The following is a 25225-nucleotide window of genomic DNA, read 5'->3' on the forward strand; positions in this document are numbered from 1 at the left end:
AGAAATAGTATCGGCAGCAGTTGAGAGATTAATACCAAATAAATTAACAAACGACGGAATTGATACTCCTTGGTACACAAAACGGGTCAGAACACTGTTGCAGAAACGTCGAAACAAACAAGCCAAATTTAAACAGACGCAAAATTCCCAGGATTGGCGATCTTTTACAGAAGCTCGAAATTTAGCGCGGACTTCAATGCGAGATGTTTACAAAAGTTTCCACAACGAAACTTTGTCTCGAAACCTGGCAGAAAATCCAAAGAGATTCTGGTCGTATGTGAAGTATGTTGGCGGCAAGAAACAATCAATGCCTTCTCTGCGCGATAGCAATGGAGATATTGTCGAAGACAGTGCTGCCAAAGCAGAGTTACTAAACACAACCTTCCGAAATGCCTTCACAAAAGAAGACGAGCTAAATATTCCAGAATTAGAATTAAGAACAGTTGCCAACATGAGTAACGTAGAAGTAAATATCCTCGGAGTAGTGAAGCAACTTGAATCACTTAATAAAAGCAGGTATTCTGGTCCAGATTGTGTACCAATTAGGTTCCTTTCAGAGTATGCTGATGCATTAGCTCCATTCTTGACAATCATATACAACCGTTCGCTCGACGAAAGATCTGTACCAAAAGACTGGAAAGTTGCACAGGTCACACAAATATTCAAGAATGGCAGTAGGAGTAATCCACTTAATTGCAGGCCCACATCATTAACGCTAATGTGCAGCACGATTCTGGAACATATATTGTGTTCGAGCATTATGAATTACCTCGAAGAAAACGGTCTGTTGGCATACAGTCAACATGGGTTTAGAAAACATCGTTCTTTTGAAACACAACTAGCTCTTTATTCGCATGAAGTGTTGAATGCTATTGACAAGGGATTTCAGATCGATTCCGTATTTCTGGATTTCCAGAAGGCTTTTGATACTGCACCACACAAGCGGCTTATAGTGACATTGCGTGATTATGGAATATCGTCTCAGTTATATGACTTGACTTGTGACTTCCTGTCAGAGAGTTCACAGTTCGTAGTAACTGACGGAAAGTCATCGAGTAAAACAGAAGTGATTTCTTGCGTTCCCCAAGGTAGTGTTTGAGACCCTTTGCTGTTCCTTATCTATATAAACTATTTGGGAGACAATCTGAGCACCCGTCTGAGGTTGTTTGCACATGACGCTGTCGTTTATCGACTAATAAAGTCATCAGAAGATCAAAACAAATTGCAAAACGATTTGGAAAAGATATCTGAATGGTGCGAAAATTGGCAGTTGACCCTAAATAACGAAAATCGTCAGGTCATCCACACGAGTGCTAAAAGGAATCCGTTAAACTTCGGTTACACGATAAATCAGTCAAATCTAAAGGCCGTAAATTCAACTAAATGCCTAGGAATTACAATTACGAACAACTTAAATTGGAAGGAACACATAGAAAATGTTGTTGGGAAGGCTAGCCAAAGACTGCGTTTTATTGGAAGGATACTTACAAAACGTAACAGATCTACGAAGGACACTGCCTACACTACGCTTGTCCGTCTTCTTTAAGAATACTGCTGCGCGGTGTGGGATCCTTACCAGCTACGACTGACGGAGTGCATCGAAAAAGTTCAAAGAAGGGCAGCGCATTTTGTATTATCGCGAAGTATGGGAGAGAGTGCCACTGAAATGATACTTCATTAAAAGAAAGGCGTTTTTCGTAGCGACGGAAACTTCTCATGAAATTCCAATCACCAACTTTCTCCTCCGAATGCGAAAATATTTTGTTTGCACCGATCTACATAGGGAGAAACGATCACCACGATAAAATGCCGGAAATCAGAGCTCGTACGGTAAGATATAGGTGTTCGTTCTTTCAGCGGGCTATTCGAGATTGGAGTAATAGAGAATTGTGAAGGTGGTTCGATGAACCCTCTGCCAGGCTCTTAAATGTGATTTGCAGAGTATCGATGTAGATGTAGATGTAACAGTTCTTCAGGTATATATGCCAACATCACAAGCAGAAGAAGAAAAGTTGGAGAAGTGTATGAGGATACTGAACGTGTAACTCAGTATGTAAAGGGAGATGCATATCTAATAATCATAGGCGTGTGGAACACTACATTAGAGGAAGAAACAAAGAGAGGTAGGAGAGAATATGGTCTTGGTAGTAGAGATGGGAGAGGAGAAAGATCAGTCGAGTTCTGCAACAAATTTCAGTTAGTAATGGCGAATAAACTGTTGAAAAAGCACAAGAGGAAGAAGTGTTTTTGAAAAAGTCCTGGAGACACGGAAGATTCCAGATGGTTAATGGTCAAAATGATGGAAAAAAGATTCCGAAATCAGGAATAGATTGTAAGGCTTACGCAGGAGTAGATATAAATTTAAATCACTGTTTGGTAATGATGAAGAGTAGACTATAGTCTAGAAAATCGTCCAGAAGAAGAAATGTGGAAAGAAGTGGGATACTGTAGAACTGAGTAATGATGGTATGTGTTTGAAGTTCTATAGGACTGCAGACGCTAGGATAATGAATACCACAGTAGGTAAATGAGTGGGGGAGGAAGGGACTCGCTAAAAAGGGCACTCACAGAAGCGGGTCGAACAAATATAGGTAAGAGCAAGGTAACAAAAGAAATCGATAAATGAAGGAAGAACAAAAATACAGGCATACATCAACGTAAGTCACTTAGCAATGAAATAAATAGGAAATGCAGGTAATCCAAAACGAAATGGCTGCAGAAAAATGGGGAGAAATAAAAAAAGAACCGGTTTTCGGGAAGACTGATTCAACATATAAAAAAGTTGGAACAACCTTCGGTGAAATTCTCTGCGAGGGGAAGGAACAGTCTAATGACTTGATAGAAGAAAAAATGAGAGTCAATACGGAAGACATAGGGGATCCAACATTAGAGTCAGAGTTTAACAGTTTTGGAAGACTTGTGATCAAGTAAGGTGATAGGCATAGATAACATTCCGTCGTAATTTATAAAATCATAGGGAAAGTGGTAAACAAAGGATTGTTCATTTTGGTTTGTAGAATCTACGAGTATGTAGACGTATCATCAGACATTTCGAAAATATCATCAACAGCATCCCAAAGACACCAAGGCCAGATAAGTGCGAAAACTATCGCGCTATCAGCCTAACAGCTCATGCATTCAAGTTGCTTGCAAGAATACTGTACAAAAGAACGGAAAAGAAAACTGAGGATTTGTTAAATGACGAGCTGTTTGGATTTAGGAAAGGCAAAGGCACCAGAGAGGCGGCTGTGACCTTGCGCATAATAATGGAAGCAAGACTTTAGAAAAATTAAGACACAAGAGGAAGAATTACAGGATTTGCCGAATGGAATAAAGAGTCTACTGGGAATGGTATATGGATCGAGGATAAACCGAAGAGAGGCGAAAATACTGAAGAGCAGCAGAAATGAGATTAGTGACAAACTTACCATCAAAATTGGTGGAAGTACTGAAGAACTGAAGGGGTTCTGCTACCTTGGAAGCAAAATAACAGAAGACGAACGAAGCAAGAAGGACATAAAAAGCCGACTAACATAGTCAAAGAAATCATCCTCGGCCAAATGAAGCATACTTATATGTAATATTGGCCTTAATTTGAAGAAGAAATTTCAAAACATGTGCGTTTGCAGCTTACCACTGTGTGGAAACCGGAAGAGAAACGAAGCGTTTCAGATGTTGAAAATTAGGTGGATTGACCAGCGAAGAAATGTAGAGCCTCTTCCCAGAACCAGGAAGGAGAGAGAAATATGTGAAAAGCATTTGCAAGAAGAAATAACAGACTGATAGGACATGTCCTATGGCATTAAGGAATAATGTCCACGGTACTATAGGGAGCTGTAGATGGTAAAAATTGTAGCAGAAGACAGACAATGGAATATACCCAACAGGTAATTTGGGACGCTGGATGCTAGTGCTACGCTGATATGAAGAGGCTTGCCCGTGAGAGGAATTCGTAGCGGGCCAGTCAGAAGAAGATGAACTCAAAAATGTTAATTTCATTCTGTTTTTCTTTTATGTGCCCATTACTTCCCTCCAACAGTCAAACTGAGACTCAACTCATGATTCGCAGTGCCCAAGGTTCAGTCATCCTTCTCCTGGTAACTTTCCTGAGAAGATACGAAAGGGGGCTATTTCCTTTCCGCGGTATTTTCCACCAAGTGATCATCCTGATATTAAGGTTCTGCGTCTTTTCTTCAGTTCAAAACAACGCTTCTGTAAGCTTACTCATTTCGTCGTTGCTTATTCAATCGCCTAGGGAGAGTTTCCCACCACGTTGGCAGTTGGTTGCCCTGAAATTCTGTTCAATTGTTCGACCTCTTTTGAAAACGCTTATGAGCAGAATTCGAGTGCTTCGTTTTTTTTTTTGGAAGCCCTCAGTTTTCCAAGAGCTTGATTGTTAGTCTACATAGTTCTAGTAACTATGATTGAACTTAGACATTAAGACGGGCAAGCCAAGACACTAATCACCTTATAAATGTAGGCAATGTGCTTTCACTCTCTGTCTTCTGTCGTCATCATCATACGACACAAACATAACACTACACTATATACGTATCCATTACACTCACCTACGCTCCACGAACACACATACGATACACATCTGATATCCGCAAGGAAAGGAGCCATCGTGTGCGGTGGAAGAACACCCATTTCACTCGATGGCAGAGCTAACTGTGAGACATCGTGGCCAACATTTCCGTACGACATTCACATATTTACCTCAAAAAGAATCAATATCACATCACATAGTTTCTAATTTTTATCGCATGATGAACGCAGTTTAAGCCAGTTTCGAGATGGGTCGTCACATTTACGCAGTCTGCTTCTCCTGATTTGAAGGGCATCTGGCGGTGTGTAATTCAGACCGTTTCGTCTTGTTAGGTTGTATCATTGTAAGAATTGGCAAACACCCAGACACTTGAGTTACAGCAATTATTTCTGACGACGAGCAGCAGCGCCTGCCTAGTTTTCGCTTGAGTGTCGTGAAAAACTAGTCTGGCAGTAACTGAGGAAATGCTGTAGACTGGGAATTTCGTCACACTCGTTAGGTTCATCGTTCATATTTGTTGGTGAGTGTGTCACCAATAAATTCAACTGAGATTATATTTATTCTTTATACGAATACTCTGGAAAATCACTGTATTGTGCGTTTTTAGTTTTTAAGCTGTAATTGTTTTTCTTGTGGGCTTGAATTTTAAAAGCAGAATTTCTTGCCCGTTATAAAAATTGTGTCACATGCACTGGCATTCCTTTCCAGGTTCCTATATTATGCATCGTTTTCTAATGTGTTATATTTTGTAGCATTATGTTTATATGATTTCACTAAATGCGATGCGCTACATCAAGGCAACAATAAAAAAAAGAAAGCACTAACAAGGATTTAATAAATTATTATTGGCTAATTGAAGATGTAGAAATTGAAAGTTTCTCAGCGATAATGTGCGCCAAACCCAGATTCGAACACGACACCTTGCCTTCTGGGATTGAGTCCCCGTTCGCCCACAGTTTTAATGTGCCAGAATGTTTCACAGTCCACTGTAGACTGAAAGATTTATTCCTGATGTGTTACCTGTGTTCCCAATGTTGCCCGAATGTCTTGTTGTACTGAGTTGCGCGGGGAAAATGTTGTATTTTTCCCATTTATATTCAATTTTCACTTCCAGCTGTAATTAGAAATTGCTTATGAACTGCTGCCTTCACAATCCACAATGAATCAGATTCTTTTACAGGTCTTCTCTCTAAAATGTGACATATGGTCATTATCGCCCTTAACGATATTCTTATGTAGAGAGGCTTTCCGCTTTGTGTAGTTATTTCTTTCTCAGTCCAATATTGTTTTACACACTGTGAACATTGTGTACTTTATTTTTTCTGCTGTGGTCTGCTCGATGTACCTACGAATTAGAGTTCTCTCACATTACTGTGGTTGACGTTACAGTTATGTACCTTTTGGTCGGGTGCATGCCTTTTGGCAGATTTCCAGAACTCTCTTCAATGAGCTGATATTTCTGACACTTATACGACCAATTATAGCAGCCAGTCGCAAATTTACTCTTTATTTTACTCTGCGAGTCACGGATGCCTTCACATCCACCTCGAGAAATAGCAAAATTCAGTGTCTTACATGTTGGCTGTCACTTTGTCTGAAATTCTTCAACCTGTCATAAATTTTGCTTTTCTTCGATCGAAACCTTTATTATGCAGCCTCTTCTCATCACATGACGCCGTCAGTTTCTTTTCCTCCTCTTAACTGTTTTCTGTCCGTGTCTTTTCTCACCCACCCTGTGTAATAGAACCTCATTTCTCATTTTATCTCTCCATTTTACGTCTTCCATTCCTCTCCATGTCCATATCTTAAAATCCTCTCACCAATTCTCCTTTCTCCGCTGCGTGTTTCGGTACAATCCATTAAAAACTAAATACAAAACATTTCACTGATCTTTTTCTTAATTCTGCATTTACCGCACATCAGAAAATACTATTTGATTACTTGTCATGTTACTGGTTATTTGGCATCCTAGGTACCTAAAATTATCAACTTGTTCCACTAACTCATGTTCCACTAACTCATGAGAAATTTTCACTTTTACCTTCCTTGACAGGGTCATAAAAATTGCGTTAGTCATTTTCACATTTATCTTTATCCAAATTCATTACAACTGGTGTTAAGTTCTTTTAACGTACTGTTTCGTCGTTTCATAGGAGTGGTCCTTGGAACTTGAGTGACAGCAGTATTCCCAACGTTAAAATTATCACCACTCAGATAAAAGTGCAGCTGACAGTTTTATAGTCAGTTTCGATACTTCTTTTTAATTCTGACGTTTGTCACCAGTGCCTGCTGAGACTCTAATTGTCAACTGAGAAGACAGTAATAACTGATCGATTTCAGGGACCAGTTGTCAATTCCTGCCAGTAATTTCGAATTTCGACTGGTGTAAAAATATTTCTTGTGGCTTGCCATTAGGAATGGGTTCGGGATTTTTATCACATCCTATTGTTTCCTGCGATGGGTGCTAGTTACCAAAAAAGCTCTACACTACATCAATAACTAAGTTTTGCATTATTTTACTTTTCAGCAAACAAAGCGTGGACCATGCAGCTGCACGCTTTTATTATTGCGCTAGTATGCGCAATTGCAGCGTCTGGCCTCTTTCCGGATGATTTTGGAGTGAGTAAAAACGTCGTCTCATTATTCTTTTAGATTAGAAATAAATCAGTCATTATTATTATTGTCTCTTCTTCGCGAATGTCAGAGAGTATTTCAAAATTAATTTGTCACTGTGTAACCACTGTGAAGACGAATGCGTTGTAAAGCGATTGATTTCTAGCTTTCGAAACAATTTTCTTGCAATAATGTGATTTAGAAAAGTGTAAACATTGCTTTAAGAGATAAACTAAGTATATTTTATACACCGCCGTCAGGAAAAAATATCATCATCAGGAGGAACAAAACTGACATTCTATGTATCGGAACTTCGAATATTAGATCCCTCAACCGGGTTGCACAACCCCACATGACGAAGGCGTCGTCGACATGTGTTTACCACACTAATGAGTATCGGAAGCAGACCGTTTCCATTTTCCACAGGGTGTCACCAAGCTCTTTCATGGCTCTCTTACCATCAGCTACTTTATGTGGCATGGCAATTTCTGCGAACAGCTGGAAGGCGTCACCATGGGTAGCCCTCTTAGTCCTGTGGTTGACAGTTTCCTTGTGAAGCATTAGGTGAGGCAGGTACTGGACTTGGCACCTTTTTTATCGAAGTTGTGGGAAACGTACTCCTTTGTCGTATGGAAACTTGCTGAGGAATAACTCAGTGACTTCCTGAGACACCTGAACAGTCTCCATGTCAACATTCAATTTACTATGGAGGTAACAAAGGACCGATACCGATCCTCTTCAGACGTGCTGGTTACTAAGAATGGTCAGAACCTGAATCACAGAGTGTATCGAAAAGCGACACACAGGGACAGATACCTGCACAAACTGTGAAATCGTCACCCGAGCTAGGAAAGGGGAATGAGTAATAGACACAAGATAAATATATGAGTCGCAGCACCTCGGCCGTGAGATGCTACACTTGGAATGCGTCCTGCGGAGCAAAGCGTTCCCCACAGGTTGCATAAGAAGTGTCGCGAAAATAACACTCCAAAAACTGACAAGTGGGAAGAAGGTATGTCGGGTACAATAGGTGACGGACAGAATCGGCCATATGTTGGGCAAAGACAGAGTAAAGACTATTTGCAGAACTACCAAGAAGATTAAACACTGTTTCAGATGACAAAGGACGAAAAGAGTGCTGGGAGTATACCGCAACATGAGTATGTGGGAATGTCTACGATACGTGAATACCAAGATTGCTGAACATTAACGTTATTGCGTTTTCGAACGGGTGGAGAAATCGGCCGTAGTGGTGCGGGCGGTATTTGAGACCGACAAATAGGTTGTCCCTGTGGAGAAGAGCTACCACTCCGCTTGTTGAAGGAATCCATAGAAATTCACAAACATGACAATAGTTTCAACAAGAAAGAAGAGAGCGTCAAGGTAAACGAACGCTAATTTCCGGTACTGCTGCGAACTAACGGTGCAGGTAGCAAGAGGAGAGCCTCAGTGGTAATAACCAGGGATAAGTCCTCAGGCGTTTGGGCAACAGCTGCATACACAGTCTCCTGCCGCAGGCTCGACTGCAGTCCGGCAGCGAGACGCCTCGGAAGTCGTTAAAGAAAATCATGAGTCAAAAACCAACAGGCATTACGCCAAGACAGCTGTAGTTAAAGAAGAAGCGAAGAAGCCATTGATAAAGCAGTAAATATTCGGGTTATGGATAGATGGAGAATATGTGTGAATCTTGAGCTTGAGGTGAGATGATGAAGTCCCATACTTCTTGACATAGCGTACGGGACAATGCGGGAGGCCCACACCGCTGTACTAGACAAGGTCGTAGCGGAGATGGTTTACTATTGCCTTCCTCCGACCGTAATGGGGATGAATGATGATGATGAAGACGACACAACAATACCTAGCCATCTCGAAGCAGGTGAGAATCCCTGACCCCGCCGGGAATCGAACCTGGGATCCCGTGTTCGCTACCACGTGACCACGAGCTGCGGACTGAGGTGAGAAGACAGCAGTATAGATAGTTTTAGAATGAAACTAACAGAAATTACCATAAAGCTAAGTCAAGGTAGATGAGAGGAAAATATCAGGATATTGACAAAGACATGTTTTAGGAAAAGGCGATACGGCGTACATTAAGATTAAACGTAACTGGACGTGGCGTAAATGGAGAAACCTCTATTAATGTTGATGAAATGGAAAGCGGATGACCTGTACAATGGAGATTAACTGTGATATAAGAGAAGGACGAAGTTGATATGGGAGAAATAGATGATCTAATGATGATGTCTGAGTTCGGCAGAACTCTGAATGATCTCAGCTCAAAGAAGGCAGCAGGAGCGGATGGCATAAGTTTGTAATTATTGAAATCTATAGAGATGTAGGACCTAGAAGATTATTTCAAGGCCCGCCTGGTTGGCCGTGCGGTCTAACGGCGGGAAGGAGCGCCGGTCCACGGCACGAATCCGGCCGGCGGATTTGTGTCGAAGTCCGGTGAGCCAGCCAGTCTATGGATGGTTTTTAGGCGGTTTTCCATCTGCCTCGGCAAATGCGGGCTCGTTCCCCTTATTCCGCCTCAGCTACACTATGTCGGCGATTGCTGCGCAAACAAGTTCTCCAGGTACGCGACAACCACCATTACCTTACCACGCAAACATAGGGGTTACAATCGTCTGGTGTGAGACGTTCCCTGGGGGGTCCACCGGGGACCGAACGCACAGTAACCCTGGGTTCGGTATGGGGTGGCGGAGGGGTGAAGTGGACTGCGGTAGTCGTCGTGGGGTTGCGGACCACTGCGGCTGCGGCGGGGACTGATCCTTTCCGTCGTTTCTAGGTCCTCGTTAACATAACATAACATAGAAGGTTATTTCAGTTGGTGCCAAAATATATGAAGATGAGGACTTAACACGAAATTTCCAGAAAAACCGTGATCATCAGATCGCTAAATAACGCAGGTGCGGATGAACATGAAAACTATCGGACCGCTTAGTTTAAAAAGCTATATTTGGAAACAACTAGCCAGAATAATATATAAAAGAATAGAAAGAATAATTGAAGACTTACTGGACGAAAATAAGTTTGGTTTCAGGAAGGGAAAAGTTACTAGAGAAGCAATTCTGTTGCGTTTGGTAGTGGACTAGAGACTGAAGAAAATTTGTATACCTTCCCAGTGATCCTTCTTCGGCAGCGTAAGGCGAAATACACTGTACAACCATATTAACGTGACAACCTGTCAGGAGCCTGAATATAGTCCCCAAGGACTGATGCATCCTTGTGGTGATCCCTCGTGCCATCGAGGATGACGAGATCAGTGAGGAAATTCTACGAAACTTCCCCCAGACCATAACGCTCCCATCTCCGATCTGGACCTTTTCGACGATTGTTGCAGGGTGTCGGCTTTCAGGAAATTCACGCCGTACGTGTCAATAGGCAACTGTCCTACGGAGCATAAAACGCGATTCATCCGAAAATGCCACTTGCTGCCACTAAGCGGATGTTCAGTTGCGATAATGGCGTGCAAATTCTAGCCATCATGTGGCACACAGTCGCTCAACAGTTACACGTCTATTCGCCAGAACACATGTCCGCACCCGTCGTTCGCCCCTGTCTTCTATGGCCCATGGTGCACCGCAGTTGCCTCGACACCGATGTTGCATGGCGCCATTTTGCAATGCACGGTGTACTTTAACTATGAGACATGCGAGCAGCTTACATACTTAACCGTTACGGAAGTGTTTCCGGTATTCATGCCCTCCTGGACGTCAGATAAATCACTCCGTTTCCGCCCCTGGTGACTGTGAGTGGTTGTTAAACGTTGACTTCGAAGATATGCGGTGGTTATGTTAATGATACTGAACCGTGTAAATGAGCGCAGTTACGGAGGCAGATGAATAAACACTAATGGAGTAAGAAACGTGGAGGTTCAACGAAGCCGCGTTCGTGTTAGGAAAGGTATAAGGCAGTGCTGTAGGTTATCGCCTGTTTTGGGCAACTTCTACGTAGAAAAAGCAATTAAATAAGTGGAACAAAATTTCGAAAGGACAACAAGCATGCAAGGAGAATGTATTTCAATGCTAAGCTCCACAGGCGACTTAGCCCTTCTGAAAATTTGGGAATTTGTGGTAAGGTCTTATGGCACCAAACTGCGGAGGTCATCGGTCCCTAAGCTTCCACACTACTTAATCTAACATAAACTAACTTACCCTAAGGACAACACACATACCTATGCCCGAGGGAGGACTCGAACCTCCGACGTCGGGGAGCCGCGCGAACTCTGACAAGGCGCCCAAGACCGCTCGGCTACCCCGCGCGGCTAGCCTTTCTGGCCAACGGTAAGAGACTTACCAAACCTCTTGAGAGGAATGGACGGCCTGCCTAGTACGGAACCAGTAAACCATCGATTCTTTAAAGAATCAATCTCACAAGCATGAAATAGCTTCAAACGTCTCATTACTCTCCAAATTTTTGACGTTAAGAATTTAGGCGAGAGAAGGTTTAGAAAAGGTTTCAAATTATTTGTAAAGTTCGTTAGAAATCGCTAAGTACTCTCATTATCGAATACTGGATGCACGTAGCCTTGATAATTTGTCCCTCATTTTATGCAGAAGCTAGTTTTTCATGACGTCATATCTCCTGAACTTTGTGTCGTACGGTGATACAATGTTGCAAGTACATTCAGTAGTATATGGGCGTACCGCCTTCAAAATGTGTTGCGAACAGAGTTAAGGGTAGAGAAGAAATAAATTAAAACATAATAAGTGACGCTGAAGTTTTACTGCATGTACTGCGAAAATTTGGTAAACGAGAATTTTTTTCTTCCCATTATTGTTTCGTTTGGGAGGCAGGGTGCTATTAGCGAGGAAAAGTTTCATAAATATTTGAAATTATGTGTAAAGCTTGTTGGAAGTCAGTAAGTCCTCTAATTCTCTAACAGCGTATGAATATAATCAGGATAATTTGCAAGCTGTAACTTAACGCTGATTCAACATCTATACACAGTTTGCGACAGCAATACTTGTCTTACTGTGTTAAATTGTAACCTAAGATTATGCCACTTAATGATTAAATTACAGCCGCATTTTAAATTATTAAATTTGGTCCATAATTACACGGAATACTAAAAATCAGTTGCCCCTGGAAGCCATGAGATTGTCTATCGGCCGAAGAAAGGAAGTTATCAGAATAAGAGTGCAGAGGCAAAAAAACAGTTCTTCTACATACGTCCTACACATCAGATATCGATACCAACCTGAGGAAGTAGACCCTGAAACTGTGCATTTCGAGTACAGCGTTGTTTAGAAGTGAAAAATCGATGATGCAAAGTCTGCAGGAGAAGAACAGAAAGTTTCTGAAATTTTGTGGTGTCGAAGAATGCTGAAAATTGAGTGTACCGATGAAGTATCAAATAAATAATTACTAAAAAGTACGTGAGGAAAGGAGTCTCTGGCACAGACTAACCAAGAAAATGAGACAAGTTAAAGAGAAATATGATGGGACACCTGGCGCTGGAAGAAGGAGTAGACAAAAGACATGACATGCTAAATAGAGTATACAAGACTAAAGATATAGTAAAAGTATCACATAAAGAACGCCACTTTTGAGTGTTCAATAAGATATATATTTATTGATAAAATCCAGTAATATGCACATTACTGCAATGTGTTCTTCCTGTGATTATATATGGAATTCATAGCCTGACAAATAAAGCGAAGCACCGATAACGAGGTAATGGAACAAAATAAAACATTACGAGCAGAGAGGGTATGTGATGTTATTACAGAGATTACAGAATGAAAGGAAAATTTATAATGAATCTAGCAGAATGAGCCCACTTATCAGTATGACGTTGCATCCTCTCTGGCCTGGATGTATGCACTGGTTCGGTGAGGAAGAGTGCCGTAAAGGCGTATATCCTCTCCTTAGGCATATAAGCCTGCAAATGTTGTAGCTGGTCCTTTATATCCTGGGTATTGGCATTGGGACAGATTTGACGCCAGAGCTGGTCCCACACACGTTCTATGGGGGACAGATATGGGGATCTTTCTGGACACAGAAGAACCTCAACATCAAACACACAGTTCATAGAAATACGTGTCCAGTATAGAGGAGCTTTTACCTATAGAGAAATTCTACCAAGATACTGTCGCATGAGAGGTAATACAAGAGGACGCAGAATGTCCATTATGTACCGCTGTGTCGTCAAACTTCCTTCAATCACTGCCAGCCATGACCAGAAGTCATACCCATGGTTCCCCACACCTTGACGCCAGGAGTAACACAAATATGTCTCTTTCAATCATTGGAGGAATTAGATATTTCCCCATGTCACCGCCATACTAGCCGATGATGATCATCCGGGATAATGCAGGACAGCGATTCACTGCTGAACACATTGCGACGCCGTTCATCAGCAGGCAATGCTTTCCATTCACGGTACCACCCCAAACACAGCCGTTTCTATTGCGGTATTGACGGCAGCCTACGCAAGGGACGATAATTTCCTAGCCCGGTTGCTCCTAGTCTCCGACTAACGATGCGAAATGACACAAAATGTTGCAGGGAGTCAATTACTTAAATGGCAGGCGAAGAAGTGATTGGGTTACGATGTCCTTGGTGCTCAATACGGCGATACTCCCTGTTGGTGGTCAGACTTGGTTGACAGGAACCTTGACAATGCGGTTCTAGGCGCTTCAGTCCGGAACCACGCGGCTGCTACAGTCGCAGGTTCGAATCATGTCTCGGGCATGGATGTGTGTGATGTCCTTAGGTTAGTTATGTTTAAGTAGTTCTAAGTCTATGGGACTGATGACCTCAGATGTTAAGTCCATTAGTGCTTAGAACCATTTGACCCATTTGAGGATTGACAACGAGTACGCCTGCCCTTACATTCCCATGCAGTCCAGCAGCGGACCACTGTCACACCTGAATGCTCAATAAATTGTAATATTGCACGATTCGACCTGGCACCCACATATACACCCCTCAATGAGGCTCCTTTCAAACTGTCAGGTGCTGATAACGCTGTCTCACATGCATTGGCAGCATCTTCATATACTTCACAGTCGTTCCTCAACATCTGACGCTGACAAGAACAACACTAATGCACTCTGATGGCCTTTCTACTTGTCACAGAGTGTTGCAACTCTAATCATTCACACACCCGCGAATGGGGTGTACATGTACAAAGTTACATTGACATACCACCATGTTTTCTGGGTGCTTCACATTCTTTTGTCAGACAGTGTATAATGTTACTATAGCGTCCTCCATGACTGTGCAGGCACACTCTCGTTCTTTCGATGAAATTTTACGTATGTTTCCACATCCTTACACCTTTAGTTCGGAAATTACGAGTGGAATCTCGTCATTGTGCTCTGGAAGTGATCGTGGTTTCTTGGCATACACACGAAATTTCAGTTACCCCAACAGAAAGAAATCACAAGAGCTGGCTGCCTAGTCATCATCACCGTTACTAGAAATCACACGGCCGTGGACCTTCTCTCGTACTTCTTCAGCATTCATACGATTCAGTTCAGATAATAAAAGCTCTCTTAACTTCTTGCGGTCACGTTCGCCGTTCACTGTTAATTCCGCCCTCAACCCAAATGCCACTCCAGATAATCTTCGTTGTCAATTTAACGGCTTTATTCATAATTACTCGATAGTTTTCTGTGCACCAGTTCCTCAAGTTTGCTTTTTCACGAAGCCATTCAAAAGATAGTGCACCTTATTTTCGTCATAAAACTGTTGTACGCTCCTTGTTTGGCAAACATCCAATGGACAAATGCTCGGCACTTTTCGTGATCGTTTGGCTTCAGTTCTTCCGTCAGTTGGATTTTGTAGGTCCAAAGGTGTAGACCTTCTTGCAGAGTAGTTGCATGCTGGTTCTGGAAATATCCATCTATGAACGTCGGCTGATAGATTTTTACGGACTTACAGCAAGATTATCACTCACGGTGACGATGTTTCGCGCAGAACGACTAACAGGAAATCGCTCCGAGGGTTTCACGTCCACAACCGAACCCGTTTTCTTAAATTTATCAGGTAGTCTCATCATAGTCGACTTATTTTGTTTATTATCTTGACCAAACATTCCTCGGAGTTTACAAACAGTGTCTGCGCACATTCACCATTTTTGTAATACGTTTTTGCTATGACTACAAGCTCTTCCGTCATGAAGCGCTCCATTATAAATCATAAACAACATAATTTCAAATTGTACAACGTTCAGTGCTGCTAACTTACTTGAATAAAAATTCCGGGTATTCCAAAAATTGCGTTAATTATGGAATGACCTTCAGTTATTATAGAGATGAAAATATTAGCACACAGTGAGAGTTTTCGTCTCTTGGTCTCCCTCTACCAGTTGTACCCCCCACGCTTCCCTCCAATACTAAATTGGTGATCCCTTGATACCTCAGAATGTTGCCTACCAACCGATTGTTTCTTTTGGCCAAGTTGTGCCACAAATTCCTCTTTTCCCCAATTCTGTTCAGATCTCCTCATTAGTTTCGTGATCTACCCATCTAATCTTCAGTATTCTTCTGTAGCACCACATTTCGAAGGCTTCTATTCTCTTCTTGTCCAAACTGTTTATCGTCCATATTTCACCTCCGTACATGGCTGCACTCCATACAAATACTTTCAGACAAGACTTCCTGACACTTAAATCAATACTCTATGTTAACGAATGTGTCTTCTTCAAAAACGCTTTCCTTGCCATAGCCAATCTACATTTTATATTCTCTCTACTTCCACCATCATCAGTTATTTTGCTCCTCATATAGCAAAATTCAACTGGTTCAACTGGTTCTGAGCACTATGGGACTTAACATCTGTGGTCATCAGTCCCCTAGAACTTAGAACTACTTAAACCTAACTAACCTAAGGACACCACACACATCCAAGCCCGAGGCAGGATTCGAACCTGCGACCGTAGCAGTCGCGCGGTTCCGGACTGCGCGCCTAGAACCGCTAGACCACCGCGGCCGGCTTAGCAAAATTCATTTACTACTTTAAGTGTCTCATTTCCTAATGTAATTCCCTCAGCATCACCCGACTTAATTCGACTACATTCCATTATCCTCGTTTTGCTTTTGTTGATGTTCATCTCATATCCTCCTTTTAAGACACTGTCCATTCCGATCAGCTTCTCTTCTGGATCCTTTGCTGTCTCTGACAGAATTGGAATGTCGTCGGCGAACCTCAAAGTTTTTATTTCTTCTCCATGGATTTTAATTCCAACTCCAAATTTTTCTTTTGTTTCCTTTACTGCTTGCTCGTATACATATTAAATAACATCGAGGTTAGGCTACAACCCTATCCCACTCCCTTCTGCTTCCCTTTCACGCCCCTCGACTCTTATTACGGCCATCTGGTATCTGCAAAAATTGTAAATAACCTTTCGCTCCCAGTATTTTACACCTGCCACCTTCATAATTTGAAAGAGAGTATTCCACCCAACATTGCCAAAAATTTCTCTAAATCCACAAATGCAAGAAACGTACGTTTGCTTTTCCGTAACTTATCTTCTATGAGATGTCCTAGTATCAGTATTGCCTCGCGTGTTCCAACATTTATACAGAATCCAAATTGATCTTCCCCGAGGTCGGCTTCTACCAGCTTTTCCAATCGTCTATAAGGAATTTGTGTTAGTATTTTGCAACCGTGACTTATTAAACTGATAGTTCGGTAATTTTCACACCTGTCAGCACCTGCTTTCTTTGGAATTGGAATTACTACATTCTTCTTGAAGTCTTCTGGTATTTCGTCTGTGTCATACAGCTTGCTCACCAGCTGGAAGAGTTTTGTCATGGTAGGCTCTTCCGAGGCCAGTTTGCCCTTTAGGAATGCTATTCGACTTAGGTCTTTCAGTGCTCTGTCAAATTATGCACACAATATTATATTTCCCGTCTCATCTTAATCTACATCCTCTTTCATTTCAATAATATTGCCATCAAGTACGTCTCCCTTCTTTACTTAGGAAGGGTTTTCCATCTGAGCTCTTGATATTCGCAAAGGTGGTTCTCTTTTCTCCTGAGGTCTCTTTCATTTTCCTGTAGGCAGTATCTATCTTATCCCTAGTGATATATTCTTCTACATCTTTACATTTGTATTCTAGCCATCCTGCTTAGCCATTTTGCACTTACTGTCGATCTCATTTCTGATATGTTTGTATTCCTTTTCACATGCTTGATTTATTACATTTTTATATTTTCTCCTTTCATCAATGAAATTCAATATCTCTTCTGTTATCAAAGAATTTCTACTAGCCCTCGTCTTTTTACTTACTTGATCCTCTGCTGCCTTCACTATTTCATTTCTCAAAGCTAACCATTCTTCTTCTACTGTCTTACCATTATATAATCTACATGAAACATTCCAGTGTCTCCTGGCCTCTTCCACGTATACAGCCTTCTTTCGTGATTCTTAAACCATGTGTTAGCTATGATCAAGATATGCTCTGTGCAAAATTCTACCAGGCGGCTTCCTCTTTCATTCCTCACCCCCAGTCCATATTCACCTACTACTCTTACTTCTCTTCGTTTTCCTACTATAGAATTCCATTCCACCATGACCATTAAATTTTCGTCTCCCTCAACTATCTGAATAATTTTCTTTTTATCACATCATAGAAAGAAAACTAGCGTTCCACGAATCGGAGCGTGGAATGTCAGATCCCTTAATCGAGCAGGTAGGTTAGAAAATTTAAAAAGGGAAATGGATAGGTTAAAGTTAGATATAGTAGGAATTAGTGAAGTTCGCTGGCAGGAGGAACAAGACTTTTGGTCAGGCGAATACAGGGTTATAAATACAAAATCAAATAGGAGTAATGTAGGAGTCGGTTTAATAATGAGTAAAAAAATAGGAGTGCTGGTAAGCTGCTACAAACAGCATAGTGAACGCATTATTGTGGCCAAGATAGACACGAAGCCCATGCCTACTACACACCGAGCGGGGTGGCGCAGTGGTTAGACACTGGACTCGCATTCGGGAGGACGACGGTTCAATCCCGCGTCCGGCCATCCTGATTTAGGTTTTCCGTGATTTCCCTATATCGCTCCAGGCAAATGCCGGGATGGTTCCTTTGAAAGGGCACGGCCGACTTCTTTCCCCGTCCTTCCCTAATCCGATGAGACCGATGACCTCGCTGTCTGGTCTCCTTCCCCAAACCAACCAACCAAGCCTACTACAGTAGTACAAGTTTATATGCCAACTAGCTCTGCAGATGACGAAAAAGTGAAGAAATGTATGATGAAATAAAAGAAATTATTCATATAGTGAAGGGAGACGAAGATTTAATAGTCATGGGTGACTGTAATTCGGTAGTAGGAAAAGGGAGATTAGGAAACGTAGTAGGTGAATATGGATTGGGGCTAAGAAATGAAAGAGGAAGCGGCCTGACAGAATTTTACACAGAGCACAACTTAATCATAGCTAACACTTGGTTCAAGAATCATAAAAGAAGGTTGTATACATGGAAGAAGCCTGGAGATACTGACAGGTTTCAGATAGATTATATAATGGTAAGACTGAGATTTAGGAACCAGGTTTTAAATTGTAAGACATTTCCAGGGGCAGATGTGGATTCTGACCACAATCTATTGGTTATGAACTGTAAATTATGTAAGTAGGCTGTTTATGTTTTCTTTATGTAAGTTTGATGTTTATGTTTTCTTATTGGCAACGTTACGTAGCGCTCTCTGTATGAAAATCACTGGCTGTGCTGTGTGCAGTATGTGGCTAGTTTGCATTGTTGCCTGCCATTGTTGTCATGAACTGCTATAGCTGGATGTGAACAGCAGATAGCGTTGGGCAGTTGGAGGTGAGCCGCCAGCAGTGGTGGACGTGGGGAGAGAGATGGCGGAGTTTTGATAATCTGTAAGACTGAATGTCAATTATGAATATTAAGGTAAATACATTGTTTGTTCTCTATTAATATCTTTCATTTGCTAACCATCCCTATCAGTAGTTAGTACCTTCAGTGGTTTGAATCTTTTATTTAGCTGGCAGTAGTGGGGCTCGCTGTTTTGCAGTAGCTTGAGTAGCGAAGATTTTTGTGAGGTAAGTGATTTGTAAAAGGTATAGGTTAAAGTTAGTCAGGGCCACTGTTTTGTAGGGGTTATTGAAAGTCAGATTGCGTTGCGCTAAATAATATTGTGTGTCAGGTTAAGCACAGGCTTGTATAATTGTTCTAAGTGGACGTTTCACATATAAAAAGTTCAAAGGGGACGTTTCAATTAAACCTGAAGAAACTGCAAAAAGGTGGGAATTTAAGGAGATGGGACCTGGATAAACTGACTAAACCAGAGGTTGTACAGAGTTTCAGGGGGAGCATAAGGGAACAATTGACAGGAATGGGGGAAAGAAATACAGCAGAAGAAGAATGGGTGGCTTTGATAGATGAAGTAGTGCAGACAGCAGAGCATCTAGTAGGTAAAAAGACGAGGGCTAGTAGAAGTCCTTGGGTAACAGAAGAAATATTAAATTTAATTGATGAAAAGAGAAAATATAAAAATGCAGTAAATGAAGCAGGCAAAAAGTAATACAAACGTCTCAAAAATGAGATCGACTGGAAGTGCAAAATGGCTAAGCAGGGATGGCTAAAGGACAAATGTAAGGATGTAGAGGCTGATCTCACTAGGGGTAAGATAGACACTGCCCACAGGAAAATTAAAGAGACCTTTGGAGAAAAGAGAACCACTTGCATGAATATCAAGAGCTCAGATGGAAACCCAGTTCTAAGCAAAGAAGGGAAAGCAGAAAGGTGGAAGGAGTATATAGAGGGTCTATACAAGGGCGATGTACTTGAGGACAATATTATGGACATGGAAGAGGATGTAGATGAAGATGAAATGGGAGATACGATACTGCGTAAAGAGTTTGACAGAGCACTGAAAGACCTGAGTCGAAACAAGGCCCCAGGAGTAGACAACATTCCATTAGAACTACTGACGGCCTTGGGAGAGCCAGTCCCGACAAAACTCTACCATCTGGTGAGCAAGATGTATGAGACAGGCGAAATACCCTCAGACTTCAAGAAGAATATAATAATTCCAATCCCAAAGAAAGCAGATGTTGACAGATCTGAAAATTACCGAACTATCAGTTTAATAAGTCACAGATGCAAAATACTAACGCGAATTCTTTACAGACGAAAGGAAAAACTGGTAGAAGCCGACCTCGGGGAAGATCAGTTTGGATTCCGTAGAAATGTTGGAACACGTGAGGCAATACTGACCCTACGACTTATCTTAGAAGCTACATTAAGAAAAGGCAAACCTAGGTTTCTAGCATTTGTAGACTTGGAGAAAGTTTTGACAATGTTGAATGGAATACTCTCTTTCAAATTCTGAAGGTGGCAGGAGTAAAATACAGGGAGTGAAAGGCTATTTACAATGTGTACAGAAAACAGATGGCAGTTATAAGAATCGATGGGCATGAAAGGGAAGCAGTGGTTGGGAAGGGAGTGAGACAGGGTTGCAGCCTCTCCCCGATGTTATTCAATCTGTATATTGAGCAAGCAGTAAAGGAAACAAAAGAAAAGTTCGGAGTAGATATTAAAATCCATGGAGAAGAAATAAAAACTTTGAGGTTCACCGATGACATAGTAATTCTGTCAGAGACAGCAAAGGACTTGGAAGGGCAGTTGAATGGAAGAAACAGTGTCTTGAAAGTAGGGTATAAGATGAACATCAGCAAAAGCAAAACAAGGATAATGGAATGTAGTGGAATTAAGTCGGGTGATGCTGAGGGAATTAGATTAGGAAATGAGACACTTAAAGTAGTAAAGGAGTTTTGCTATTTGGGGAGCAAAATAACTGATGATGGTCGAAGTAGAGAGGATATAAAATGTAGACTGGTAATGGCAAGGGAAGCGTTTCTGAAGAAGTGTAGAAGAGAAATTTGTTAACATTGAGTATTGATTTAAGTGTCGGGAAGTCGTTTCTGAAAGTATTTGTATGGAGTGTAGCCATGTATGGAAGTGAAACATGGACGATAAATAGGTTAGACAAGAAGAGAATAGAAGCTATCGACATGTGGTGCTACAGAAGAATGCTGAAGATTAGATGGGTAGATCACATAAATAATGAGGAGGTATTGAATAGAATTCTGGAGAAGAGGAGTTTGTGGAACAACTTGACTAGAAGAAGGGATCGATTGGTAGGACATGTTCTGAGGCATCAAGGGATCACCCATTTAGTACTAGAGAGCAGCATGGAGGGTAAAAATCGTAGAGGGAGACGAAGAGAAGAATACACTAAGCAGATTCAGAAGGATGTAGGCTGCAGTAGGTACTGGGAGATGAAGAAGCTTGCACAGGATCGAGTAGCATGGAGAGCTGCATCAAACCAGTCTCAGGACTGAATACCACAACAAAAACATTTCTTCAATCTTTTCATCATCTCTGGAGCTAGTTGGCATATAAACTTGTACTTCTGTGTTAGGCGTGGGCTTCGTGTCTATCTTGGCTACAATAATGTGTTCACTATGCTGTTCGTAGTAGCTTATCCATGTTCCTATTTTTTATTCATTATTAAACCTACACCTGCATTACCCCTATTTGATTTTGTATTTATAAGCCTGTATTCACCTGACCAGAAGTCTTGTTCCTTCTGCCACCGAAGTTCACTAATTCCCACTATACCTAACTTTAACCTATCCATTTCTTTTTTTAAACTTTATAACCTACTTGCCCGATTAAGGGGTCTGACATTCCACGCTCAGAGTCGTAGAACGCCAGTTTTGTTCCTCCTGATAACGACGTCCTCTTGAGTAGTCCCCGCCCGGTGATCCGAATGGGGGACTATTTTATCTCCAGAGTATTTTACCCAAGAGGACTCTATCATCATTTAACCATACAGTAAACCTGCATGCCCTCGGGGAAAATTACGGTTGTAGTTTCCTGTTGCTTTCAACCGTTCGCAGTGCCAGCCCAGCAAGGTCGGTTTGTTTGATGTTACAAGGCCAGATCAGTCAGTCATCCAGAGTGTTGTCCCTACAAGTACTGAAAAGGCTTCTGGCCCTCTTCAGGAACCACACATTTGTCTGGCTTCTCAACTGATATCCCTCTGTTGTGGTTGAACCTAGGGTACTGCTATCTGTATCGCTGAGGCACGCAAGCCTCCCCACCAACGCCAACAAGTCGAAATCGGTGACTTAAAAAAAGGGCTACATTACGATAATTCGCGTAGCTGTCAGAGACGGTCCCATTTCACAGAGACTATAGCTCTTATGACTAATGATGCTCTGTTGTTCTTTATATTCACGTGTCGAGATGGAAGCACACTCGGACTGATGACTGGACCACCCCAGTACATGTCTTCTTCCGTTGTATACTGTTTACGCAAACCAAAGCCAAAGCTCTTCTGTTCGCATCAACCACAAATATTTACCTTCTTGATACTTCTCATGTCTCAACTGAGATTTTCCACCCGTGGCACGGTAGTTGCTAGAGAGAGCAAACGTGTTTCGCTGCCTGCCAACTCCCGTTGACACAAACATATGACAATGAAACCAGATTTCTGTACATCGTTATTTAATACAGTGACTACCTTTGTTGTTGTTCCTCTTTTTTGCCTTTTCTACTACGGGGTCGGCATTGTTGTAACAAGGCTGGAGGCACCGTTAGTGGCAGTTGGTGGTCGGATACCCTAGCTGACGCCATCCTCCCCACCCCCTCCCTCCACTCCCTCCCCCTCCACCCCAGACGGAATCAGGTTAAATGTAAGAAGAGTTTCTAAATGTTTGTGGAGCGTGTGCCGGAGACGGCTCATGGGAACCAGCCCGGTATATACGTAGCTAGATGTGGGAAATCGTCTAAAAACCATACTGAGGCTAGCCCGCTCACCATCACTCTTAAGTAATCCGCGAGGCGTATTCTATTCGGGGCAGGCACATCTCCTCGAACTGATCGTACATAGTAACATTACGGGTTGGGTTGTTTGGGGGAGGAGATCAGACAGCAAGGTCATCGGTCTCATCGGAATGGGGAAGGACGGGGAAGGAAGTCGGCCGTGCCCTTTCAAGGGAAACATCCCGGCATTTACCTGGAGTGATTTAGGGAAATCACGGAAAACCTATATCAGGATGGCCGGACGCGGGATTGAACCGTCTTCCTCCCGAATACGAGTCCAGTGTACTAGCCACTGCGCCGCCTCGCTCAGTGTAACATTAGGTTACAGGTAGTTTCCGTCTTGTTACAAAAATCTATGCCGGCTGATAGTGACGCTCATTTGCTTTTCTCTTTTTTAGGTTTCTGTTCCTCAGTAGGTAAAAACGGACGCTTTATAGGATCACTACGTTGGCCGTCCGTCTCTCTGTCTGCCTGTCCAACTGCTGAAAACGCTTTTTCTCAGAAAGAGGTGGACGTATCAAGTTGGAATTTATGTGGCATACTAAGGTCTATGGTCCCTTCGTGGTGTGAAAAACTGAAGCTTCTAAGTCAATGGTATCAAAACATACGGACACTTCTATAATACATTCCGATAACTCACTCATCAAAATCTATAGGCTACTTCCCGTTGACCTAGAATCAGAATTTGGCATGAAGCAAAGTTTCGCAGTAGAAACAAAGGGAAAAATCGGGAAATCGTGCATTTGTAACTACATGACACGAAAAAAAAAATGTCATTTGTTATCTGACCATCTGTCTCTCTGTCCGTTTATTAACCCCTCCTTTTCTCACGAACGGTAGACTTTTTGAAGTCGAAATTTATCTCACACCCCAATGTCTACGTGACACTGGCGGTGTAAAATATTTAAGCTTGTAAGTCAAAGGTTATGGCTATTTACGTGACATATTTTGGTACTGATCAACTCGCACATCAAGACCCACTGAAGCAAAGTTTCACAGTACAACTAAAGGAAAGAAATCTGAAAATTGTGAATTTGTAGTTATATCACGCGAAAAAGTATTTCTTTTGTCATCTGATTCCAGAGTTCAAACTTGAAATTAAAACATTGTCGAAAGTCTTGAAATCCCTGGGACCGGTATATTGCGAGTATCAATGTCGATAACAGCTAAAAATCGTCGTGATACTCGATTCCGGGAGTGGGTGAACTGTCTATAGACATAATTAAACTCATACGCAACACTCAGTGGGCGGGTCCTACTCACTCCTCGCCAATTTTCATTTTCTCATGTAGTTTTCTTTTTACCACTCTTTTGTTGTCAATCTTACTTAACTCGCATGCTCTTGAAAGCAGACGACAGCTGGGAAAGCACCTTTCTAATAGAGAGTGGGCCAAAAATCAATAATATATTTTATAACTGTGAATAACCTTTTAATTTATTCTTTTCTCTCTTCTTTTGTTTGAGGTTCTGTCTGAGGAAGGACAGGAAATCTCTCACTACTGGTTTTTAGTGTGTTAATTATCAATGTAAACTAATCATAAACAAAATTGTTATTCACAATTATAACTCCTCCGTGTCTTCTCTCCACCCTGCGTAAATCACACATTTATTGAATATATAACTGAATATAAAGATTAATAATATTTGAAAATTAATTTGGTGTATTGAAAACTCTATCACTTTTCACAGCAGCTAGTATTTTAGAATTTTTATTAGCTGTTTTCTATGTTCAATGAGACTGACAGTTGAAATAAGGAGGATGCGATTTCAGAATCACAATCGCAGAAAACGCGCGCTGAGCGTCCCACGTGGAATCGAAGAAAGCCCCCTTCTGCCACGGCATGTGATTCCGGTGGGCTACCACGTTTGGCTACAGCCTATTCCTGAAAAGGGATACTTTCAAGGTCGAGTTGAGGTCAACATTTCATGTCTCACACCAACGAACACTGTGATTCTAAATGCTGGAGACAACTTGAGTATTTCAAAAGCGGACATATCAGTCATTGACCCAGCGGATAGTTTTGGAGAGTACAGGTAGGCTTTATTATTTATACAGTTGCATGAAATATCGTAAACTGACAAGCATGTTTGCTGTATATTTGCCGAGTATAGCCGGCTGGAGTGGCCGAGCGGTTCTAGGCGCTTCAGTCTGGAACCGCGCGACCGCTACGGGCATGGCATGGCCGTGTGTGATGTTCTTAGTTTAGTTAGGTTTAAGTAGTTCTAAGTTCTAGGGGACTGGTGACCTCGGA

At 41.9% G+C, this 25225-nt stretch overlaps 1 protein-coding gene across 1 annotated transcript in view; it reads left to right on the top strand.

Annotated features, from left to right (window-relative positions):
* The window catches only part of LOC126106370 (uncharacterized), a 39178-nt gene that overhangs the window by 8530 nt on the left and 5423 nt on the right, over positions 1–25225 (top strand). The window contains exons 2-3 of the mRNA XM_049912662.1: positions 7077–7168; positions 24745–25007. Of these exons, the coding sequence (XP_049768619.1) occupies positions 7094–7168; positions 24745–25007 (338 nt within the window). The 5' untranslated portion in view covers positions 7077–7093. The remainder of the gene's footprint in view (positions 1–7076; positions 7169–24744; positions 25008–25225) is intronic.

This window comes from Schistocerca cancellata, chromosome 1 (genome assembly GCF_023864275.1).
Source record: "Schistocerca cancellata isolate TAMUIC-IGC-003103 chromosome 1, iqSchCanc2.1, whole genome shotgun sequence".
In the NCBI taxonomy this organism is placed as follows: domain Eukaryota; kingdom Metazoa; phylum Arthropoda; class Insecta; order Orthoptera; family Acrididae; genus Schistocerca; species Schistocerca cancellata.